The 22154-nt window shown below is 45.4% G+C and overlaps 1 protein-coding gene across 4 annotated transcripts in view; it reads right to left on the bottom strand.

The window, feature by feature from the left end:
* The window catches only part of SYNPR (synaptoporin), a 99708-nt gene that overhangs the window by 37557 nt on the left and 39997 nt on the right, over positions 1-22154 (bottom strand). The window contains exon 3 of one of the 4 annotated variants that reach the window (XM_014251786.2): positions 5797-6014. The exons of 2 other annotated variants lie outside the window; for them this stretch is intronic. In XM_014251786.2, coding sequence (XP_014107261.1) covers positions 5797-5808 — 12 coding nt within the window. In that variant the 5' untranslated portion in view covers positions 5809-6014. Of the gene's footprint in view, positions 1-3813; positions 3947-5796; positions 6015-22154 lie in introns of those variants that run through there. One more of the 4 variants, XM_088061923.1, reaches the window with a different exon arrangement.

The following is a 22154-nucleotide window of genomic DNA, read 5'->3' as shown; positions in this document are numbered from 1 at the left end:
GGAAAAGAGAGGAGAGGGAAGGTACAGCACTGCAGATACCCCATGCTGATCACCTGTCTCTTCCTCTCTCTCTACAGACAGCCTAGCACATCTTTCTCATTTTCTCTTCTTTCCTTGCCCTTTTTTTTTTTTTTTTTTCTCTCCTCCAAAATAAGAGGTGGCACATGACAGGAGAGGACTGCTGAAGAGTTTCACAGTACTGTCACGTCTCTAGATCCAGAAATCATTTACCAAAGAGTTTCACTGCAGGTGCAAGGGCTCTTTGCAGTTTTTTGGTCACATCTGCAAACTAAGGACAGGCAGAGCCAGACCCTCCATCTGCACTGGACACTGAAGGAAATAAAGGTTGAGCAAGCTCCACGGTTCTACAGGGGGGTGTGTTCCCAGCCCCAACCTCAGCTGCAGCCCAGACACACCCATGGGCACTTCCAGCTTCTTCAGGGCTGGCACTGTGTCACCACATGCCCCTGGGCTCCCCAGCAAGCCTGCCTTCTGTGCAGGGACACACAGCTGCAGCACTGGCAGGTGCAGCTTCATCTCTTCATCTCACATCAGGCTCCCTGCACTGGCTCTGGATGAAGGAGCAGGCATAACTGAATGGAAATGTGGACCTTCCCTGCTCCCAATCCATGGCACAGCTCTCAAATGCCTGCATCCCACATCTCAGCTGATTACCTCAAGCTCAAGAGGGACCCAGAGACCCCAGTTCTGCTCAGACCAGATGAGTTGAGTCTCCAACCCACCATGCACAAATGAGTCAAATCCACAATGTTTGAAACTACTTGTACTCAGCTTGCTGAGGGAAAGAGAGCCCACAAGCAAAATCAGGAAAAACCAAACTCCAGGTTAGGCTGTCATCTACCATCCTATGTTCACAGAAAAATTCCCAGGAAAAAAATGGTCATATAATTCCACAGGAACTCTTAATCAAGAGTAACATGGAGAATAAAGTGCCACTTGCCATCACCAGCACTGATAGGCAGCTGCTACCCAATATCAATACAAATGCCTTTCCCCCTGTAGAGTTTCTATTGAATCTGAACAGGATCAACAGAGGTGAGGAAAGCACTCATTATGTCTTACAAGGACTTGGCTAAAAAAGAGTATTGGACATTCAGAAGGAGACAGATATATAAGAAATCAATTTTTTAAAGGGTTTATGGAATTTCTCTAAGAACTGTATGAGCTGCTAGAGGAGCAGACAGAAGGACAGGTCTCAAAGAAAATGAAGCTCCCTATAATAATGTTTCAAACCCCTTTCAAACCCTGATGCACCTCCTAGCAGGGGACAGCGATGCCTCCATCCCACTGGCACAAATCAGAAATTTTCAGTCCCAAGGCTTGCAAAGCACCATGCTGTGAACCTGTCCCTGCAGTTGCACCAAGCCTAGTTTGCACATTAGCCTGAAGTCACCTTGCAGAGTGAGCATCACACTCCTGGGGAGGTGATGGAGGCTGCTCCAAGGTCTGAGAGCTGAGTACTGGTGGTACAGCTGCCCCCAGACCTGCTATCACCAAGTAGCTGGAGATGAAGGATCACCACACATTACAGCATGAGGATGGGCAAAAGGACAGAGACAAACCTCACAAACACTGAAGACTTCTGTATGTATGACATGACGAGCAGGGCAAGCTCACCTGTCCCCAAGTTTGTCAGCCATACCCTGTAGAGACGTAGGGCTGATGGGATCATTTCTGCTCTGCCAAAAGCTCCTCTGCCAAAAGAAAGTCTTGCAGCAATATACTTAACCACATTTTCTCTTTGTGCCTTAAGCCCCTTGGCTGTTGGCAACCTGCCCTCAGGGACAGGGATGAGACTTGCCCCTGCCTGCAGTCAAACCAGCCATTTCAAGCCACTTTTCCCGCTTCAAAGCTATTAGGATGAGATAAACTGCCTTCCTTAATAAACCACAACCTGGCTTCAGGGCAGTCTGGCACCTCTGCTATGATGACTTATGTGGCACAGAAAAACCAGGCCTTTAGTTTTGCACAGTAGGAGCAGGACCTGTGCTTTTCCATCCCCTCCCCTCCTGGGTCACCCAAAGATGTTCTCTGACCATCACCCCGTTCACCTCAAGGACTGCACTGAGCCAAATACTCGGGCTGAGCAAAGTTAGAAATGCTCAACACTGTTCTCAGGCAAGCAGCATTATGGTTATAAAGTGTGTGAGATGTGCATTGCTCAGACACCCATACCCTCCACACCTGAGGAGCTAAAGGACCATGAAAAAGACAACTATTGTTATGTACCTTGTTCTCTAACATGGTGGCACACGGCACATTTTATGTACCATGTTTCCTGTGCCAAGCACACACGTTCAAGCTATGCAGCTGCATAAATATATATGGTCCTTATGAAGCAGCAATCACAAAAGCACCAGAAAGCCTCTGAACTGAGTGCCTATTAACTACATTTTCAGGAACAAAGCACATGGGCTCGCCTGTGGAATGCCCTGGCTGTGCACCAGCATCAGCTCAGCCCAGCCAGGGCACAGACCCAGCAAAGCCCATGAGCCACTCTGAGGGTCACACCACCAAATATTCCCATCAGCTGCTCTTCAAGCAGGTGAGAAGACACACGAACTATTACATTAAAAAAAAAAAGGGGGGGGGGAGGGGGAATGAACAATTAAAGCTGTCCAAAAGCAGCTTAAAATGACTAAGCAGTTATTGGCAATCTGAAATTTCTCCCAGATTTTAGAAGAGTTTAGCTTTGGCTTACACAACAACCTTACCTTCTCCTGTCGGTTCAATAAACTCAGTTACAGCCTTCTAACATCTATTAAAGTACATTTCATATATCTATTAGCATACCCTGGTATCATGAGAGTAGCAGACTATTCTAGGTTTAATCTGTTGATTTTCTGAGCAGATACATACTCAAACATGTTCTCATAGCAGCTCCAACTTGTGCTACAGCTGGAGTTCTTAAAGACTTCTGGAGCACCAAAGTTATTGACTCATGGATACAGTTCAAGTATGAGAGAATTAAAGTGTCAATAAATTAGTTAATATAATGCTGCAAACTCAAGTATTAGGTAGTCTGAAAGTAATAAAGCTATACATCTTGTTTTCCTCAGCCTATTATTACAGTCTCTGACTTGTGCTGCCTGGAAAGCTCACCAGGAGCTATGATGGCAAGAGAGAAATAACTGCACCTCGCTGTTATTCACAGGTAACAAGGAGGTCTCCAAGTTAACCAAGAGGGCTGAGGAATGAGGCTGCTGAGCTGTAAAAGCAAAGGCAGGGAGCAGAAATTCAGAGCAACAGTCTATTGACCTGTACTAATGGTGTTACACTCTGAAAAGTAAACTATTTTCTTAATTAAAGATTTTCTTTATTTCATTAACATATTTTGATGAGGAGCATGTTGCTGCCAAGCTGTCATACTTTAGATTGATCTAAGGTAATGGGCATTCAGATTTCATACTTCAGCTTGATCAATATTAAATAGCTCTGATTTATTTTTCTATTGAACATTGCAGCATTATTTTGGAGGCACCTCTGATTTAAAATGCCAGAAGGAACACAATAAATAAGAATTCCTTTTCCCTTTAATCATAATTGTCCATGTTTCTGCAGTAAAATGAAGTGCAAAACAAGTTTTCAAAGCAGGCATCCCTCTCTGCAAAGACAAATACAAACTGAAAATATTTCAGCATATCTAAAAATCACAGAACAGTTTGACTCAGCATGAGACTATAAAGAAACCAAGCCTAAACACAATTTTGTGGGCTTCACGATTCCTGAAAAACGCCACTTCTCCCCCAGCCAGTACAGTTACACAAATAAATAGAGATGCATATAACTTACCGGAGCAAATATCACCATACACATTTACAAAAGGATTTATAATCCAACTTGCGTCTCCTGAAATAAAGCAAGGTTTGTCTCATACTAAAAATAAAGGCTCCCAAAAGCTTCTCACAGGAGAGAGAGAGAGAGAGAGAGAGAGAGAGAGAGAGAGAGAGAGAGAGAGGGAGGGAGGGAGAGCGAGCAAGCGAGCATCAGCTCCTTGCCTCGCTTTTTATGAAGCAAATAAGGAGAGCAAGAAAATCAATGCTGAGAGAAAGTGAGATGATATACCAATCAGGCAGCAGCCTCAGACTTGTTTGCAGAGGGATGGCAAAATGCTCATATTATTAGACACTGACTACACACAGCCTGAGTGGAGAAAGCGTTTCCCCTCGGCGAGGGGCTGATTGCTTTGTTGTGGTGCAGGTACCACCATGGTGGGCTGGGAGATGCAGCCCCTTCCCACCCACTGCTAATGCAGCATTGCTTTGGTCCTCATGTGTGCTCCATAGAAAAGAATCAGCTCACAATTTTGGGCTGAAGTTGAGAAAAGCTTGAACATCCTCCAAACTGTCACTGGAGGCTTGCTTCCTCATTGTGGGGCTTGGGGGCTGTTTGGACTCTGTTACATTTTGAGATGCCTTTCACTGCACCTCAGACAGCTGCCCTGCAGCTGCAGCAAGGAGCCCATCCAGAAAGGGGAAAAGTCTCCCATACCTTCACGTGTACTGAGCACACCCTGTGCTTGCACAGACCTCCAAAGCATCCTCCTGAAATCTGAGCTTTTGTCCCTTTTTGTGTATCAGAGAAAACCAGTGGGAAACCCATGGGTTGCCCTGCACCAAGAGGGAGAATTTTTGTGCTATTAATCCACGCAAACAACATCTTTGCTGTGCCACATGTGTTGGGGGGAGGAGGATGTATCAGAGGATGAGCTCAGGCACCTGTTTGTGAGCTGGACACATCAGTGGCAGCCAAACACCACTTTTTGGGAAGGTGCCACATTTGCTCCCCCCAGTAGCTCCACACAAACCCCACACCCTGTCACAGCAAACTTCCTCACAAGAGGGGTTTCAGGCCAGTCCCACAACTCTGCTCTGCATTCAGGACATCAGTACATTAAGAGCAGGAATGAATCTGTGGATCCCTTTTGGAAAGGTGTCCGCTCTGCACTTACCTGTGCCCCAACACCACTCAGTGTAACAAAGACTAAACCATACTGTGCTGTTTATTGATCAGTGCTGAGCTGATCACTGTTTTACCCTCTTTTTTCACCCACGGCATCAAACATTTACAAATACACGTGACATAAAGCAAATTTCCCTTTTATTAGGAGACAGAAGTTACATGCTGGTATACAGATACACCTGTGAGGTGACAACAGTTCTCTGCACTACAAAATTGGAGCACAATTGCTTTTCCCCAATGGCTTGGGATTTACAATAAGTACTGGAATTCACAGGAAAATCCTGAAGACAAAAGCAAGGAGGCTGAATTCATCTGGTAATACAGTTGTTATTATCTGTTGGGGGCTGGCACTTCTGGCATAATCCAGGCACAGAGGATGCTCTGACAACCCTTTATGAGTATAGTACTCCAGGCCCCTTTCCCACAAGCAGGAGCTGCACAGCCAGGCTGACAGATGTCACTGCTGTCGATGTGGCCCTGTGTTTCCAGCAGATACAGCCTGATACTGGTGGATGCTGTAATGAGGAGATGCTCTGATGCTCAGAGAGTATTTCAGGCTGAAGCACTGCTCTGCTGTGTGGTGCATTTTAACATACACAAAAACGTTCACCAGCTACCTGCACACCTCCTGAGCGCCAGCCACGAAGATTAAACACCACAGCGGCTCTGGTCTGCAGAGCTGGGCAGCATTTGCTCCCCCCCTGAAGTGTGAGCAGCCCTTAGATGCCTTATAAATGCAGGCAGGACCTGCACTCTGCAGTCACATTCATACTCCACGTGGTCAAAGGTGACCAAGGACCACACAAAACTTACCACCCACTGCATCAGCACAAAGAGTGATGCTGGCTCTCCCGCAGCCCTGGGAGCTCTTCTCCAGCCTGTGGGTGCACATTGGTGGAGGATGGCAGGAGGATACTCAGCTTGCCTCAGCTCCCCAGCTGATGCATCTCACTGCTCCTGGCCTTCTTCACTGCATTCAGTTCTCCAGCTGGCACTCAAATGCGCTGTATCTCATGGTGACCAGCCTCTTGCTGCAAGGTGTGAGAGTGAAATGCAAACACCTCTCATTTCATTTTCCACTGAGAAAAATCCCTTCCCACAGCTAACAACTGCTTACTTAAACTCACTAAAGTCTTCTGAAAACTTTGAAAAACATACATTAAAAGAGTTTTGCTGAGCTGAGAGCTGCCATGTCTCAGCCCTCAAAACATGTGTGCTCCTGGGCACCTGTGTGGGATGTAGGGATGCAGCTTTAGCCAGAGCACAGTGGGTTGTGGCAGATGAGGACCTGTCCTGTAACAAACCTCCTCCAAACAACACAGTAACACAACTCCACAGGATACAGAAACCAAGGACTGCTTTTTTTCCCTAACTGGTAACACACCACAAATGCTGTAGGTCAGTTCTAACACTACTGGAAGGCAAATGTGCTGGTGTTTGCTGACAAGGCAAAACACTTGTCAGGCTGCAGCAGACCCTGCAGCACGGTCCTTTCTCCAGCTTTATTAGAGTAGTTTCCAAAAATTCATCTGAAATACTTGATGGGGCACTCAGCATCACCAAACACGAGAAGAACTACTGCCAACACCAGCACTGCTATGCCATGTCTCTGTGCTGTATCACAGCTTTTTACTTCTGATTTTTGAGTTGGGAGTTTCAAAGCAAACTAAAAAACTACCTGGGATTTAAGCCCCAAACTAATTTAGGTACTATTGAAAAGCAGTATACATATAGCAGATTTGCATCAACTTTGTGCAAGGTTCATGGCCAGTGTTGCTGAAAGGGATGCAGTGACACCAGCAACAGGACAGGCAGCATATACTGCAGGACTCAGGGAAGGCATCTGCATAAGGTCAGCTCAGAATTACAGAAGTTGGAAAAGACCCCTCAGATCACTGAGTCCAACGTAACAGAGCACTGCCAAGTCCACCACTAAACCACATCAGGATCCTCAGCTCTGCCCAAGGCTGGACTGCACCCTCGCCCTGCCCAGGTAAAGCCAGGAACAGACAGCACCAACAAAGACCCTTTGGACCATGCTACTGCATTGGTGACCATTCCACATTTGGAAAAGTTAATTAATTAATATTAAAGTGTCCATCCCACCTGTGCTGCAGAGAAAGCATCAATCAAGGCAGCAGTGGTGTCCAAGAAGGCTGAAGCCTGGCAGAGGGGCTGGAGCTCCAGCTGGGAGAGGATAATCAGCCTACCTGCAGCCTCTGCTGTAAACAGCCCACCAGTACAGGGAATATTAAGACAGGCTGCCTGTTTGCCAACAGAGATTTTCACATTTCCCTCTCAATCTTTATTTAAATTTGGGAAGACAGAAAATTAACGAAGTCTGAGATCTGTAACTGGAAACCATTTGTTTTTCTTGTGGAAATGGAACGTTTCCTAATGAACTTCCCCTCCCCCTGTGCCACTCAGATCCGGATGCAAATATTGCTGCGAGTTTATCAATCTGCGGCTTGTTTCACGCAGTTTGCAATGCTAATGAGTAAACCAATTTTGACATATTATGTAAGCCAGTTTCTGAAACAGAGATTCTTGGCAGGCCAAATGTAAACACAGACACCCTCTTGCATCCAATTTAAATGAGCATGTTGCTGAAAGCACTAAGGGCTTGATTCTGTTGACTTATTCCTGATTTACTCCAGTTAAAAAAAAGGGTGGGGGGGAAGAAGAGAAAGAAAACTAACAAAAATACCTCTTCAATTCAATTACTAGTGCAGCAGCAATTTGCAAAATGGATCTAATTTTGTAACAAGGACATGTGCTGGAATAAGCTAATACAGGGTGGTGACTTGGGCACTGTGTGAGCACAGCACATGCCTGGGAGCACACATGCCATTCCAGATGGAACTGAGGGGGGAGATGACAGCTCTCCTCTCCCTCATCCCCCCAAGCCAAAATTAGGTCCAGGTAGTGGCCCACGGGTTGGAGCAGCCCCAGAAGGTGACTCCTTCCAGCCTCTTGCTCTTCCACCAGAGCTTTGCAGAAGAATGATGCTGCCTATGGAGGCAGCAGACACAGCCCAAGAGCAGCACCAGCTGTTTTGAGCTGCCCCTGTCCTTCACATGGGCCAGTAGGAACCCAGAACACGAGGGAATATTTGTTTCAGCACACAATAAAAGTTTGCACTTCACCAGTACATGTCCAGGTATCAAGACCCCAGGCACTACTCAGTACCTTGCCCACCTAGCTCAAACCTGGCAATGCAGAAAGTCAGACACTGTGCTTAATGGATTAGATCCACTTTTTAAAGACTAGCACCAGAAAAACATGCTGGGAGGTACCCACTAAGAATGGCAGATTGCAACAACCAGCAGAACAACTGCCAGTGACACAGGGATGAGCTGCAACTCACAGGCTCAGAGGTAGGAAAAAAAAAAGAAAAAAAAAAAAAGGGGTAAGTTTTTAAAAGGCCCTAAAAAAAAAAAGGCTCTACCAGAGAGATGAGCATGATTTTACTGGAATGAGGAAGGGCCAAAATCAAATCTTTCATTTGCACTTTTCCCAGTACCATCTGGAGCATTTGCATCTGCCAAAAGCTTGGCGCATTTCTTTGACTAGTGGAACCAAACAGGGTAGAGGCAAACCTGGAGGTGGCCTTTGGCCTGCTATCAGCTCTGGGCACCTCCACAGTGCTTTAAAACTGAAACACCCGTGAGAAGTTTAATTGTGATGCTCCTGCCATGACAGAGTAAAAACAATAAAATCAGAGACATGCTGTGCTTTGAGGTTGGGTGTGCTGCCACAGAATGTATTTATTGTGTGTCAGAGATCCCACCAGGCACCAGAGCTACAAACACCACCTCACATTAAATTCCCTGCACAACATCACAACCAGGATACCATTTACCATACCTGGATCTTTTACATTACAAGGAAAAGGAGAGCAAAAGGAAGAGTACTTTTAATCTCCAAGCAAATATCCCATCCTGAGCTTTCAATGGTGAGAGCAAGCTTGAGAGTTCTTCCCTTTGTGCTGCACTGCACTTTCAAGCTATGATCATAAGCAGCCAAACGACACACATTTGTTGGCTCATTAAGTTTCACCCTGCAAGTTTAACAACTGTATATTTCTAAAGTAATTCACATTTTTATGCCATAAGAGAAAACTTACTGCTGTCTAGACACCGAGGGGAAAAAAAAAGGACAGTGCTTGAAAGGAGGGCAGCAGACAAAGAAGCATCACTTGGGATATGAACAACAGGGACATGAGATGCCTGTACAGCCCCAGCACCACGGGGCACAAATCCCAGCACTGCAGGGCTATGGAAGAGCAGCAAAGACTGGGAAGAGAAGATGCCCTGCAGATCTGAGGGACCTCACTGATTTTTGTCCAAGTCCGGTTTTTGCCAGACGACAAACACCCCCACCAGTCACACTCCCATCCCAGCACGGAGCCCAAGGTGGGAGTGAAGCCCAGAATCGCATCACAGCATGGACTCCCATCCCAGCAGGGAGATGAAGGCAGCAAGCAACCAGTGCAGACTGATGTGCCACAGCACCTCCCTCCATCCCTCCTGCTTATCTACACCTGGCACATTACAGTAACAGACAGGTAAATGGGGATTTCATTCCTAACTTCTCATTTTTTTACATTAATTTTAAATGATTTGGAATAACTCCTGCAGTTAGAAGTCCAACTGTTATTCAGAGTTAGTCAATTTGGAAAGCTCTCACTGTCCATTCAAGCATCCCCTGGATTCCTCATGCTCAGAAGAGTGTTACAGCCATTCCCTCATTCCTAGTGCTTTCTGCATTTTAACGTTGTCCCATTTCTGCATGTCTTAAATACCAGATACTAAAACCATATAAAGAACAATCAGAAGGCCAAATGGATACCAACTGGATGATGAAAACAGCACAAAATAAAAGAGAATCAGATTATTTTCTGTTGTAATTTTTATAGCTATTTAACAGGAAGAATGGAAAAATCTAATTACTGTCAACTGTAAGTTTTCAGCTACCCAGCCAGCAGTGCGCTGTTATTAAACTACTGTATAATTGCCTCTTTTACTCTGCTTCCCACAGAAGTTGTGTTATTTCACTCATAGTTAAACTCATAATATTGGCTTCATAACTAATCCTGTCAATCGAAATCCCCGGGGGCTGGTGCAAGGATAAAAATAGCAAGCAGTTGTTTCTTCCCTCAGCTTTCTCTCAAAGCCCATTTCTGCAGGCACTGGGGCTGCAGCTCAGCAATGCCACAGATCTTGGCACCACCACTGGCCTGTGAATGCTGCTCCTACGGCTCAGAGGAAGCAGAGAGGAGGGACAGGTCCTTCCTGCAGGAGATTCGGTCCCTTGAGCTGTGTCTATCCCAGGAAAGGCCAGTCTTACCCACCCCTCCCTCCCGACCCAGGCAGCTCAATTAAGATATTTGATGTTGCACAGTTGAACCCCACCTCCAAGCCCAGCTGCCTACCCTGGGACTTCTTGCCAGCCCAGAGGCTGAGATGACCTCACAAAGCCTAAGGAGACATGAAAAACATGGCTTTGTTCCTTCCCCAAACACTGGGACAGAGTCTCACACAGAAAACCCCACCAAGATACCCAGCTACCTGTTCAAGCATCAGAGATACCCACTGAGATGTCTGTTTGGCTCCAGGATCCTAAAGGTCTTTTCCAGACTAAATGACTCTGTGCTTCTCCAAGATGAGTACAATTTGTCTATGCACTTACAGGAAACTGCAAAAAGCACCAGATTTTTGGCCATCCAAATAGTTCAGCTCTGTCTGAACCCTTGTTTCCTGTACATCCTGGATAGATGTCCCTTGCTAATTCATGGCATGGTCCTTTCCCAGAGATGGCACTGGGTTTGCCCGGGTCTCCTGCCTCTCTCCTCCAGCATGTCCTTCTTTCCCTGTGGGATACTCCTCTTGCCCAGGACATAGAGGGCCTGAACTCACTGCTCAGCTCAGGTTTGGGATGAGGTGATAGGGCTGGAAAGGGTGAGGAAAGATGGATTTGACCTCACACTCAGCCCTACAATCTATGTCTCTGGAGACAACAACCCTGTGCTGGGGTTGCTCTCTGGTGGGCATGCACAGAAACTGCTGAGAGCTGGCAAGGAAAAGACAGGAAACAACACATTTCCCAAAGTGGTGTCCCAGAGGAAGGTGCCCATGCTGGGGGGGACCAGTGCCAGGGCCCTACATGCACCTAGACCAGCTCCAGAGTCACCTCTCTTGCCTGGAGGAGCCCCTCCCTGTGCTGGGAATGACACACGGACAAGAACACAGAGCATAGCAGCACACTCACTGCACCACCAGGTCCATGTGGGAACCATGGGAGACTGCTTCATCTGAGGTGTTTTTCCTCCTGGAAGAACCACCACCCTGCCTCCTACAACCAGAGGCAGGGGTACAGCACCCCAGCCTTCACTCAGCCTGCTCCTGGAGCCATCCTTGGGATGGACAAGAGCAGTGTCCATCAACACAGGAGTGAGAGAAACAGAGCACCAGTTTAAAAATGTGTAAAAAAAATAAATAAAATTGCTCACCCTTTCTCCCACCCCACAGCAAGGATGGACCAGCCCCAGCACAATGCTCTGCAGCCACACAGAAAACTACTGCTTCCTGTGCAAGCCTGAGACACCCTGGCCAGAGGAACCACAGGGTTAAAAAACCCTTTTGTGTGCTGTGAGAGCTCTCTGGGAAGACATCTCTTCCCTGAGCTGTGTTATTCTGTCCTCTTCTCATCACTAAACTTCATTCACTATTGAAGACAAGAATATAAAAAAATAATTTTTGCCATTGTTTGGGCTGCCAAGCAGTACCACAGTGCTCCCAGTCAAACCAGGAAAACTTCCACCATGTCCAGCCTGGAGAGCTCTGGTGCTCCCATGGCTTGGGGGACTGCCTAGGCTGACAGAGCTCTCGGCAGCCCTGACACTTAAAATAAACATGGCCCAACATAGTGTTAGGTTTCCCACCCATGGTGTTTGTGCAAATGAACCCTCAGGCTGACAGACCTCCTTACTCAGAAAGCTGCAAAGACACAGAGAAACTGTGTCATGGCCAAAGTCACCCTGGTGGTGGCACTGTCAATGAGCTGCCACCTCCCTGCCAGCAAGCAGGGCCCACAGCCTCACTGAGAACTATTCCTGTGTCCAAGTACAGGAGGAGAGTAAAGGACAACAAGGAAAACTGAGGATGCAACAGAAGCAGCAAAATCTCCTACTGTTCCTACAAGTGCTGGTAATGCACAGCACACAGAGGAGCTCAAAGCAACAAAACACATCTGGTAGCATGAGCCAGCCTGCCTCAGTGGAGGTGACAACATATGTGCCCTCTCTGGATGCTCAGCCAGGTCCTCAAGGAGAACATGGCAAAGCAATCACTCTTACAAACACAGGCCTTAATATCAAGATCACCATCCTTGTGGTCTGATTCTTCAAAGATTCAAAACCTGCCAAAACTCCTAATCTTCCTCTTGACTATACTGCTTGTGATGTGTCCATTTAAAATTTCTAACTCTTCATCCTTAAAGAAGAGGAGAAACGAGAGTCACAGGCTGTTCTGTGCTCTTCGTGAAGTGACACAGTGTGTTTTGATGAATTCCCATCAAACAGCAGTAGATCCTTCAGGATGAATCTGGAAGAGGAGAGCACAGGTTGTGTAAGCAGTGGGTAAATCAAGGCCAGCCTAATTTTCCCATTTGCACAGCGGCCCAAGCATGCAAGAAAATGTGTGCAGGGTCCCTGTATTCCCCAAATTAATGTACTGTGGATGAAAGGATGAAAATGTATTTCAATTGACTCACTGGTCAGGGAGAAATGAAAAGGAAGTACATTACTGCTTCCACAAGTTCTAATTACCTGTGGATTTTAGATGCAAGAACAATGCATTCATCTTGCTACCTATTTTTCATTAAACATAGTTCAATCAAAGAAGCCATCAGCTTTCTTAGATGGAAGTAATTAAGGAAAGCACAGGCTGTTGTGTTTGCAGTGGAGACAGGAGCCTTCCCCTTGGCAAATCACATGCTCCCAGATGCATCCAACCTACCAAAAGTTTTGAGCCAGCTGTAAGCCCAAGGCTTGTTCCCAGATGTGGGGCACCCTGCTGCTCCAGCAATCAACCCACCCACTGCTCCAGCTCCATGGGATGTGCAAATCCTTCCCCCCTACGTAACTGCATCTGTTATCGAACAAAACACAGCTGCTTCTGAGAAGGGCACACCATGCCACAGACCTGCCCCCGTGCCAGGGTACAGGGCAGAGGAGATGTCTGTATGTGCCCATCTCATGCTGCAGGACACTTGCACTCAGCTCTGTAATGGACTTCCAGTCACACCCAAAGAAGTAGGTGGTCCCTTGTAACACAACCAGGGACCACTGAAGAAACTCCACAAGGACAACAAAGCTGAAGGAAAGCAAGGGTTGGGCCATGTGGTAAAAGGTTTCACCTCTCCAACTGATTTCCCCAAAAATGAAAGTGTAGGATGCTGTGCTGGGGACATCTTCAGTTCTGTCTGAGATACGCTGACTACTGCATGTCATCAGGGTATCTGGGATTGTCCTAAAGCTCAGAAAAATCATTCATGCCCCCAAAAGAAAGTAACGTGGCCAATGCAAACACCAGGCAATGTCTTACCTGAATCACCATCAGCAAGGTTCTTCCAAACTTCACCTTCAGGAAGGTCAGGGGCTGATGTATTGTATTTCCCTGTGAACGAAGGCGAATGGTGCATTTTTTAAGTTTCACGTGAGGCAGCCACACAAGTGCTTTAGGTTGACCTTCCCTGTGGATCGCAGAAGACTGTCCTTGTCCAACCAGCAGAGGCTTTCTGTGCAAAGCAGCTCACTGTCCTTGGGCTTTTGCACATTTCGTGTGTGTAAGATTCAAGTATTTGTTATTATTTCTTGAAATGAGAATCCCCCCTCAGGAGCAGTGCTTGGTTTACATGGAAAACAACATTCTCCCGCACCAGTCATTTCCAGTAAATCAGTCCACAAAAGTCTGGGTGTTCAGTACATGCTTGTTGGCAATTTATGCAAATCTGTTCTACAAATAATCTTGACAAATAATGCTAAGAGTGAATTTGAGCTGAGGCTGTCTGAGATCACAGGTGTTAGTTAGGTTATCAGACACAGTGGGTGGCATGTTAATGTGTTCACATCTTAACTAGTGGGTATAAGCGAGAGGCTTGATCTACAACTGAAAGAAAAAACTGAAAGAAAAATTGAATATACAGCACAACAGATACTGCTGAACAGATTCGCATGTGGGCACTTGATTTATCACAATGCCTACATAAATATGTATGGAGCAACTGTTTCAGAGAGGCCCCATGCATGGACAAGCCTGTAAAATTAGTTTTCTGATCTAAATATTAAAATTGGCCCTTGGCAAGTAATATAAATAATAGTCTCTTACAAAATCACTGTTTCAATTAATTTTATGGCATCACCTTAATCTGTGCAAGAAGGAGAGAGAAGCATCAAACAGGCCTGAAAGCCAGCAAAATAAATTCAGAGTTGTTTTCAAGAGGTCTGCTTGTCTCACAGTTAAGAAAATGCACCATGAGATGGAAAAACAGATTTAAGTCCCATCTCTGCCAGGGTCTAATTTTTCTCTGTAGAAAAGTAGGATGTATTTCTTGCAGCAAACACAAAGCATTTTCTCTTACTTCAATAAACAATCATTTTTTCTGAGCAGTTACATCAAACAACTTACATTTTTTTGCATCCTCCAGTAGCTTTGTTTTACTGCAATTGTCATTGTTTAAAGAGGAACAAAAAGCAAATAAAAAAAAGTACCTTTCCACTTCCTTAAACCGATTAGAAATGTCATTCACATTACCCTGTGGAAGTGAATTGAACTATTCCCAACAGCCACTCAAAAAATACATAATCACCATAATTACTGGTGGCATCTAATTAACATTCAGCTTCCTCTCTACAGCAGCTACAGCTGGACAATCCATTTATTTCAACCTAAAACTAATGCTCTCATAATTATTTTCCATCTCGCTAAGCAGCCCACCTGTGCCCATTTTCACCGACAGCTCCGTCTGGCACAGCGTGAGGGCAGAGCCTGGTGAGCTCAGCCTGGAACTGCCTTGCTAACAACTGCCCGATGCAAACACGGGGACCTGCTCCCACTAATTATACAGCTCCTGGCTCTGTCAGCCTGCTTAACCAGGATTCACAAAAAAAGAAACAAAAAAAAAAAAAAGGCAAAGGAGCTGCAAAAGGCTGCAGCCACCCCAAGGGGCTTTGTGCTCTGGGTTTGACAGGACAGGGAGGAGGATAACTGAGCCCATAAAATGCACATGCCTCTGGTTTGATGCTGTGGACTGTCTTCCAGAAGGGCATGGAACAGTGGGCACACCAGTGGTCCAAAAGCCTGGCACATCATGGTGCTGATCTCCAGGCTGGGGCAAACCTACTGCTGCCACCTCTGTTCTTCCCTGGCCACTCTGTTGCAGCAACAGGAACAAAACTGCTCAGCCCAAGTACTATTTTAAAAATAAAGACAGCTAGGGATTACACAGATATAGCAGCCTGCTTTTATGAACTGCCTAGTATCAGTCACTCTGAATAAAATTAAGTACATGCAAATCCACAATACCTTAGTTGTTTCAGTCTACTCCTAGCCCCTTCCACCCCCATATCACTAATCAGGCAACTTTTTAATTCACTTTTATTTTCCAGACGCATATCACCTCTTGTTAGGGAAAGTAATGCCTGCTGTTGCCATCTGGATGAGCTCAAACTCATTAGCTCTGTCTCCTTCCAAAATTCAGCTAAAAACTTACTTTCTTTTTTGCTCACGCCTCTCTCTCTTTGCTATTATGTTTCTACTTGTATTATTTCAGCCTGTAATGATTGTAGCACTCCTAGGAATGATGATCCGCAAAATTATCTGGTAATTGCATTCATACATGAACTTTCATCATTACAACTAAATATATAAAGGGGGATGAGAAGGAAACTGGCAGTTACTGGGGGAAGCTCTGGCTGAACTTCTCCTGAACTCAGGAATTACTAATGCTTCTTTTCCCTTCACCCTCACTTTGTCAGCTCTAGGGTGAACATCTGAAGGCACCAAGAGGCCTCTGCTCAGCCCAGCCAGCTGGGTTCACAAAACCCACAGTGACACAGTGTTTATCCCCAGTCAAAGTGGGTAAGAGAAGTTAATGACGTTCAAAATCTGTGGGGAGAAGGAAGGAGCTCAGCACAATATTGTAGAAGTCACTTGCTTCAGAGATCAAGGAGACTAATACAGCAGGTCAAGAGAGGTCGTATGAGTTGTCAGAGATGGCCTGAGCATCAAGGGGAAGAAAATTAATCAGTGCATGCATATTGGAAGGTTATTTATGCAATAGTCAAGGAGTTACAGTTTTGATGCCAAGGTAAGAACTCTAAGCACCAGTTAAGATCAGAAATTCAGTATCTTCAGGCTGTGCGCACAAATTTTTTCGCTCCTCGTCACCTGCTGAGCAGTAAAGTGCCTCCAAATGGAATTGTCCAGACTTCCCCAAACAAATTTTTAATTTCACAAAAGATAACCTAATCTTGGCAGCTGACCTGTAAAACCTTTTAGATATGGCTATAGGTAGAGGACCAAATTTTATGAAAATGCCCTAGTTCTTATCAGTGCAAATCAAGCTAAGATGGCTCAGAGAATTGAAGTTGCAGCATTTGCTAAACTCAAGAGCTGCCCATGTGCTCCCCTGGCTGTCCAGGAGTACTCATGTTTGAAAGACTAACTGCAAACCAGTGTATTTCTCTTTGCAATTTTTCCAGAAAATAATTTAACAGTTAACACAAAGATCTCCAGCCAGCATAACATTGCTAAGGCTCCCCAGGTGAACCTCTTGTATTTCATTTACCACACTGGTGAAGCCCAGGATTGCAGACATCTGATTTTTGGGCTGCTGTGCTCCCCACACCAGCCAGGCTCACACCTCCCACTGCACATTATCTCTCCTGGAAAGAGCACTCAAAGCATCAGCAAGGAAAGAGCTCTTGCAAGCCTGAGAAGTTCACAACAAGCCAAGCAGAGGAGGAGGAATGGGTGGATTCCCTGGTGTCTAGTTGCACATACACCATCTCTGCCAGTACTCTCAGCAGGGGAAGTGTGGGACTTGAGAAGTTCCATTTATTTTTTTATTTACTTCTACAAAACTTCTAGAAATGCAGATTCTTTGAAACCCTACTATCCTGCCCCATCAAGCTGGGGCTGTCCAGCTGGTTCACAATGCATTTGTACCCCTTGTCATGTTGCAGGGTGCCAGCCACAACCAAATTATTTCATCTGATGCTTGAAGACAGGGCTTACAGATGATAAAACAAATATCTCCTTCGAACTAATGGCCCTGTCCAAAAGCCAAGCAGGTAGCAACTTATCACTTCCAATCTCAGCCAGCACTCACTTGCACTTCTAATTGTTTTTAGTCTCTTCTTAAGGCAATTAACTCCATACCCACCCCTTGACACTATCTCACTCCAAAAAGCAGCTCCCATTTACTGTCACAGGGCTCCGCATTTAGATCTCAAGCTTCTGTCTTTACTCCCTTTCCTCTGCAGGGCTCTGCATGTGTTTGTGTCTGGGCATGTGTTTTCTCACCCTGATGAATTCATTATTTATGGGGCTGAAAGAGCAAAGCTGCTGAAATCATTTAGCTCTTCTGCATGTCTCCCAGAGGCATAACAAACATAATGGGAAAGCAAATACCAGGCTAAGCGGGGTTGTTTGAGGGAGAACACAGAAATGAATGTGGGGATGCTGTGCAGCAGGAGTGCCAATACATGCCATGCTTTTCTGCCTCGTGTGGGGCTAAAATTCTCCTTTCCTGGTTCCAGCTGCTCATGGGAATGCCCCGAGCAGCCTGGACCAGCACAGGTCAGTGTGCTCCAAAGGATGCTCCGTGTTCCCTGGATCACTTTACCAGGTCTGGCAAATGGCACTAGAGGGCAGAGCTATTTACTCTCAGCATATCTGAGACAAGGGGAAAAATCCACAACTTCTGGGCTGCTTCTGAATTCTCCACAGTCCTGTCCAACACCAAAAGCCTTTAATACACAAAAGCCACCACATATATTTCTGCTCAGAGTGACAAGCACAGGCATTAACAAGCCAACAGAGAGCCTGCAGTTCCCTGCTCTGTCTTTACTGAGACTGAAGAGCTGGAGGGGAGTGACAGCCTCTTGCCAAGGCAGCAGCAGCCTGGGCCTGCCCTGGCTCTCTGCACTCCAGGGCACACAGGGCAATACAAGTAACACAGGTCCCTTGCCAGCAGGAGTGGGTAACAAAGCCTGTTCTCCCATCACTGATGTGGATGAAAAGGCTTAACTCATCAGGAAGCTTTGATCACAGAGACCAGAAATTATGGACCACACTGACATGCTGCTGCTAAGGCTTGACACCCAGGCTTGCTGCTAAGCATCTCAACAGATGGCAAGTGCTTCCAAACAGGTGAAATCTTCAGGATTTTAGCTTTTGTTCTGAGCAGATGACCAGAGGCCAAGAGAACCCCTGTAGGTGGGCAAACAGAACTGTCTGAATGCACATCTACCCCATGAACCACAGGATTTACATTCCAGAGAGCACCTCCAACAGCCATCACTACATCTCCTGGACCTCAGCTCACTGCACTTGGCTCAGGAGGCGGGGGAGGGACTGTAACTCCCAAAATTGACACTCTATTACATGCAAAGGTTTTTGGATGGTATACACCTGCTAACTACAACAGACTTTTCCACAGCGTCCTGGTAGTGAGAGCATCCTTGGATGAGGATTATAGCCCCAAGAATCCCACTCCAAACCACTCCTAAGTCCTTTACTTATTATTTCCCCTGTGCACACAGTGTGTTTTCCTTTATTATTATCAAGATCAGTCATCCTGCAAGCCTGTTTACTGTTGAGTAAGGAAGCAAAGGAGTCTTGCCCCAGGAAGTCACTACTACTTTGAGAGTCTAAGGAACTTGTTCATGAAGTACCACACTGCATCATATCCCAGCTGTGCTACCAGTGAGGGTACTTCATAACAAAATCTCTGGACAGGGGAAGGAAAGTACCTGCAAAATATAACTCAGAGCACAGTGCATTAATGGCTTAGGCAACAGCTTAGAATAATGTTGGCTATCTTAATAGCGTGGAAAAAAAGTCTATTAATATTTAAAGAGAAGGAAGGAAATAATACTGGTTTCAGGTCTCGGTCACATTTTGTCCCTTGCCACAACCACTTTATTCCACATCTCTTCCTCCTGGGCACACCCTGCATCTTCTCCTCTGCAGAGGAAAGGCAATGTGTTGTCTTATTTTTGTGCAGAATTTGATTTCAAAGTCATCATTGCAAAGAGGGCTGAAAGGACCCTCAGAGCTGAGGCCAGGCAGCTCTATCTTTTCTGGCAGATGTTTATCTAACTTCTGACTCCCAGTGACTGCAACCTCACAACTTCCTGGGGCAAATCTACCCCAGTGTTTCTCCATCTGCCTCTTAAAATTGTTTATCCCTCAATAGCATATCTTTTCCTCCCAACCAGCACATACAAGAGAACTGCCCATTCCCTTCCTCTCCTCTGTGCAGCAGCCCAGGAGAACTCAAACATGATCTCACCTCCTCCCAGTTACCTCTTTTTTGACCCCTCACAGTAAATAGCCTGAAGCCCACAACTTTTCTCCCCACAGCCTCTACTCTCAATTCATTTTTAGTGTCTCTTTCTTTATTTTTCTTAGGATGAAGCCCAAAAAGTGATGGTTTCCCAGAGTCTAACTAGAAAAGAGGAAGACAGGAAGGATTACCTCACCTGCCCATCACTCAGCTCTCCCAGTTTGCTGTAGCCCCACACACTATCTGGCCACTTTGCAGAAGACTTCTTACTTCCAGTCTGTGAAGCACCCTGTCCTCACCAACACCAACCCTTCCTCAAAACTCCCCTTCCTGCAGAGTCCCATTCCAGGGAACTTATGAATCTGTTCCTGCACCTTCCCAAAGGACATTTACATGAAATCAGATGCCTCCAGATATTTTCTCAGCATCAACCTCATCCCTTACCTTAAGGAGCAGCCTAGCTCTTTCCAATGGCTACACAGACTATTTAGTAAGCCTAAAATCACTTGATCCCCTTTCTCACTGACTTACCTTGTGCATGTTTTCAGTCCTGCCCCATAGATCTCTGCACAGGAATTATAGAGAAAGCAACAGCAAGGACCAAGCAGGTCTGGCTTACCTGAGCACATCACCTGCTCAGCTCACACCTGCACCAGCTCTTCAGTCCAAACTGCTGCTCCTTCCCTCTCCCTCCCTTAAAAGCAATGGCTGTATGTGATTCTGGAGCTGTAATTGATGATGGCCTCTTAAATTTTCACTTGGGTTGACCTCAGCTCACCTGCACAGACCCCAGGAATGCTAGGCTTGGTGATTATGTCCATGCTCACAAATCCAAGTGCACCCCAGGTGCAGCTGGATTCTTCTTTAGCCCATTCCTTTCTCCTTCCCTGGACACCGGCTAGCCTCACCAAGAGGCTGTGCAGAGCAACTCTGGGGTTGTGTGAAACCTGAGCAACACTTAGATTTGCAGATAAAATATCTTCACTCTGTCTACTTAACGATTTAGCATGCAGTTATCATCCTTAAATACAACTGGGCAGAGAACTAAGATGGATACTATTCCTATTCTTCAAACAGTTACAAATTATAGTAGTATACTAATATTAGAGGTATTTTTTTCTCTAGTTACATGACCATCCTCTACTTTGGCTATCTTGTACACTGGTGTCAGAGCACTGTGCTGGGCTCACTGAATTTACACTTCATCTCCAAGTGCTGCATCTGCTGCAAAGTCTCATGACCAGCCTGAAGAAAACAATACTTCATTCTTTCATAGATGCTGACTCTGAAGTACAGATCAATCAGAAAAAAAATAAATATAAAGCTTATGAAAATTCAAAGTGATAAACAGTACATATATATAAGTAAAAAGTCAGAAAACATATAAAGCATGTAACAGGACTAATTCCCTACCAAGGAAAACACAAAATAAAACACCCTTGCATAAAATGAAATTAAGCCAAAGAAGGTTTAAGCAGCATTGTAAAATCACATCCTTTTAATGTCAATTACCAAATCTGAGTTTCAGCCACCCTTTAGGTTTTTAGCATATTTTAGTAATTCTTTATCACAAACATACCTGTCAAATCTGCCTGGATTTTTATTAATTTATGACAACTCAGATGTGATTGTGCAACAAAACCTCTGACTTGCACATGCAAATTCTCATGAAAATCATAAATAGACAATTGACATAGACAGTTTTTCAGTGTGTGCTCAGAAGCTGACAATTTAATCATTTTAAGTGTAAAACACCCTTTTTATTACTGCGAAACACAAGGCCTGTCATGAGGTTATAAATGAAACACATAAATTGCTATCTGAGGAGTATGAAAGCATCAAAGTCAAAGAACACCAAGGCCTGGATGGATTTAAAATAAGAGCAAGGCTGGCACAAATCTATAGTAAACAAGAGTCTTCAAACAATTTAAAGGACAAATCTCTCTGTGTGTATAGTATTTGACTATACATATTACCATATTAAACATGACATTTATAGAATCACAGAATGAATCACAGACTGGTTTGGGTTGGCAGGGACCTTAAGGATCATCCAGTTCCAAGGCCTCTGCCATGGGCAGGGCTGCCACCCACTAATGAACACTGATATGGTATTTTGGATAGCTGGCCAACCAGGAGGATCCTGTGGAGACGTGCAGGTGCCATTTCATGTGATGGTTCCCATGCCCACAAAAGCTGTCTCTCCCAAAACCTGGATGCAGCCAGTGTTCCCTCCCATGGCAGGGAGGAAAAGGATCCAGCTTGGGGTCTCTGATGCAGATGATGTTTAAGACAGGCTTAAACAACGCTCTGTAGACAGTGATACTGAAGGGTGCTAAAATGATTGCTTTCACTCAGCTTTCAGGGTATCAACACTGATTGTTGATGACTAAAATGACTAAATGCAATGACTAAAAGCAATTGCATAGAAATCAGATGGAAGTTGGACTCTGCCCACAATTTTACATGCATTAAGTGCTGGGAGGTGATGGGGAAAATGGACCATTATTCATAAGGCACATGATTTCTGAAATAACTAACAGCACTGAAAGATTAGATGATGATGCTGACCCTGTGGTGAGCAACAGTCTCCTCCA

Source organism: Pseudopodoces humilis, chromosome 13 (assembly GCF_049639895.1).
Source record: "Pseudopodoces humilis isolate 2021_Gansu_Grassland_sample_001 chromosome 13, ASM4963989v1, whole genome shotgun sequence".
NCBI classification, from domain to species: Eukaryota; Metazoa; Chordata; class Aves; order Passeriformes; family Paridae; genus Pseudopodoces; species Pseudopodoces humilis.
The sequence above is the reverse complement of the archived record's forward strand: the minus strand, read 5'-3'. Positions and strand labels throughout refer to the sequence as shown.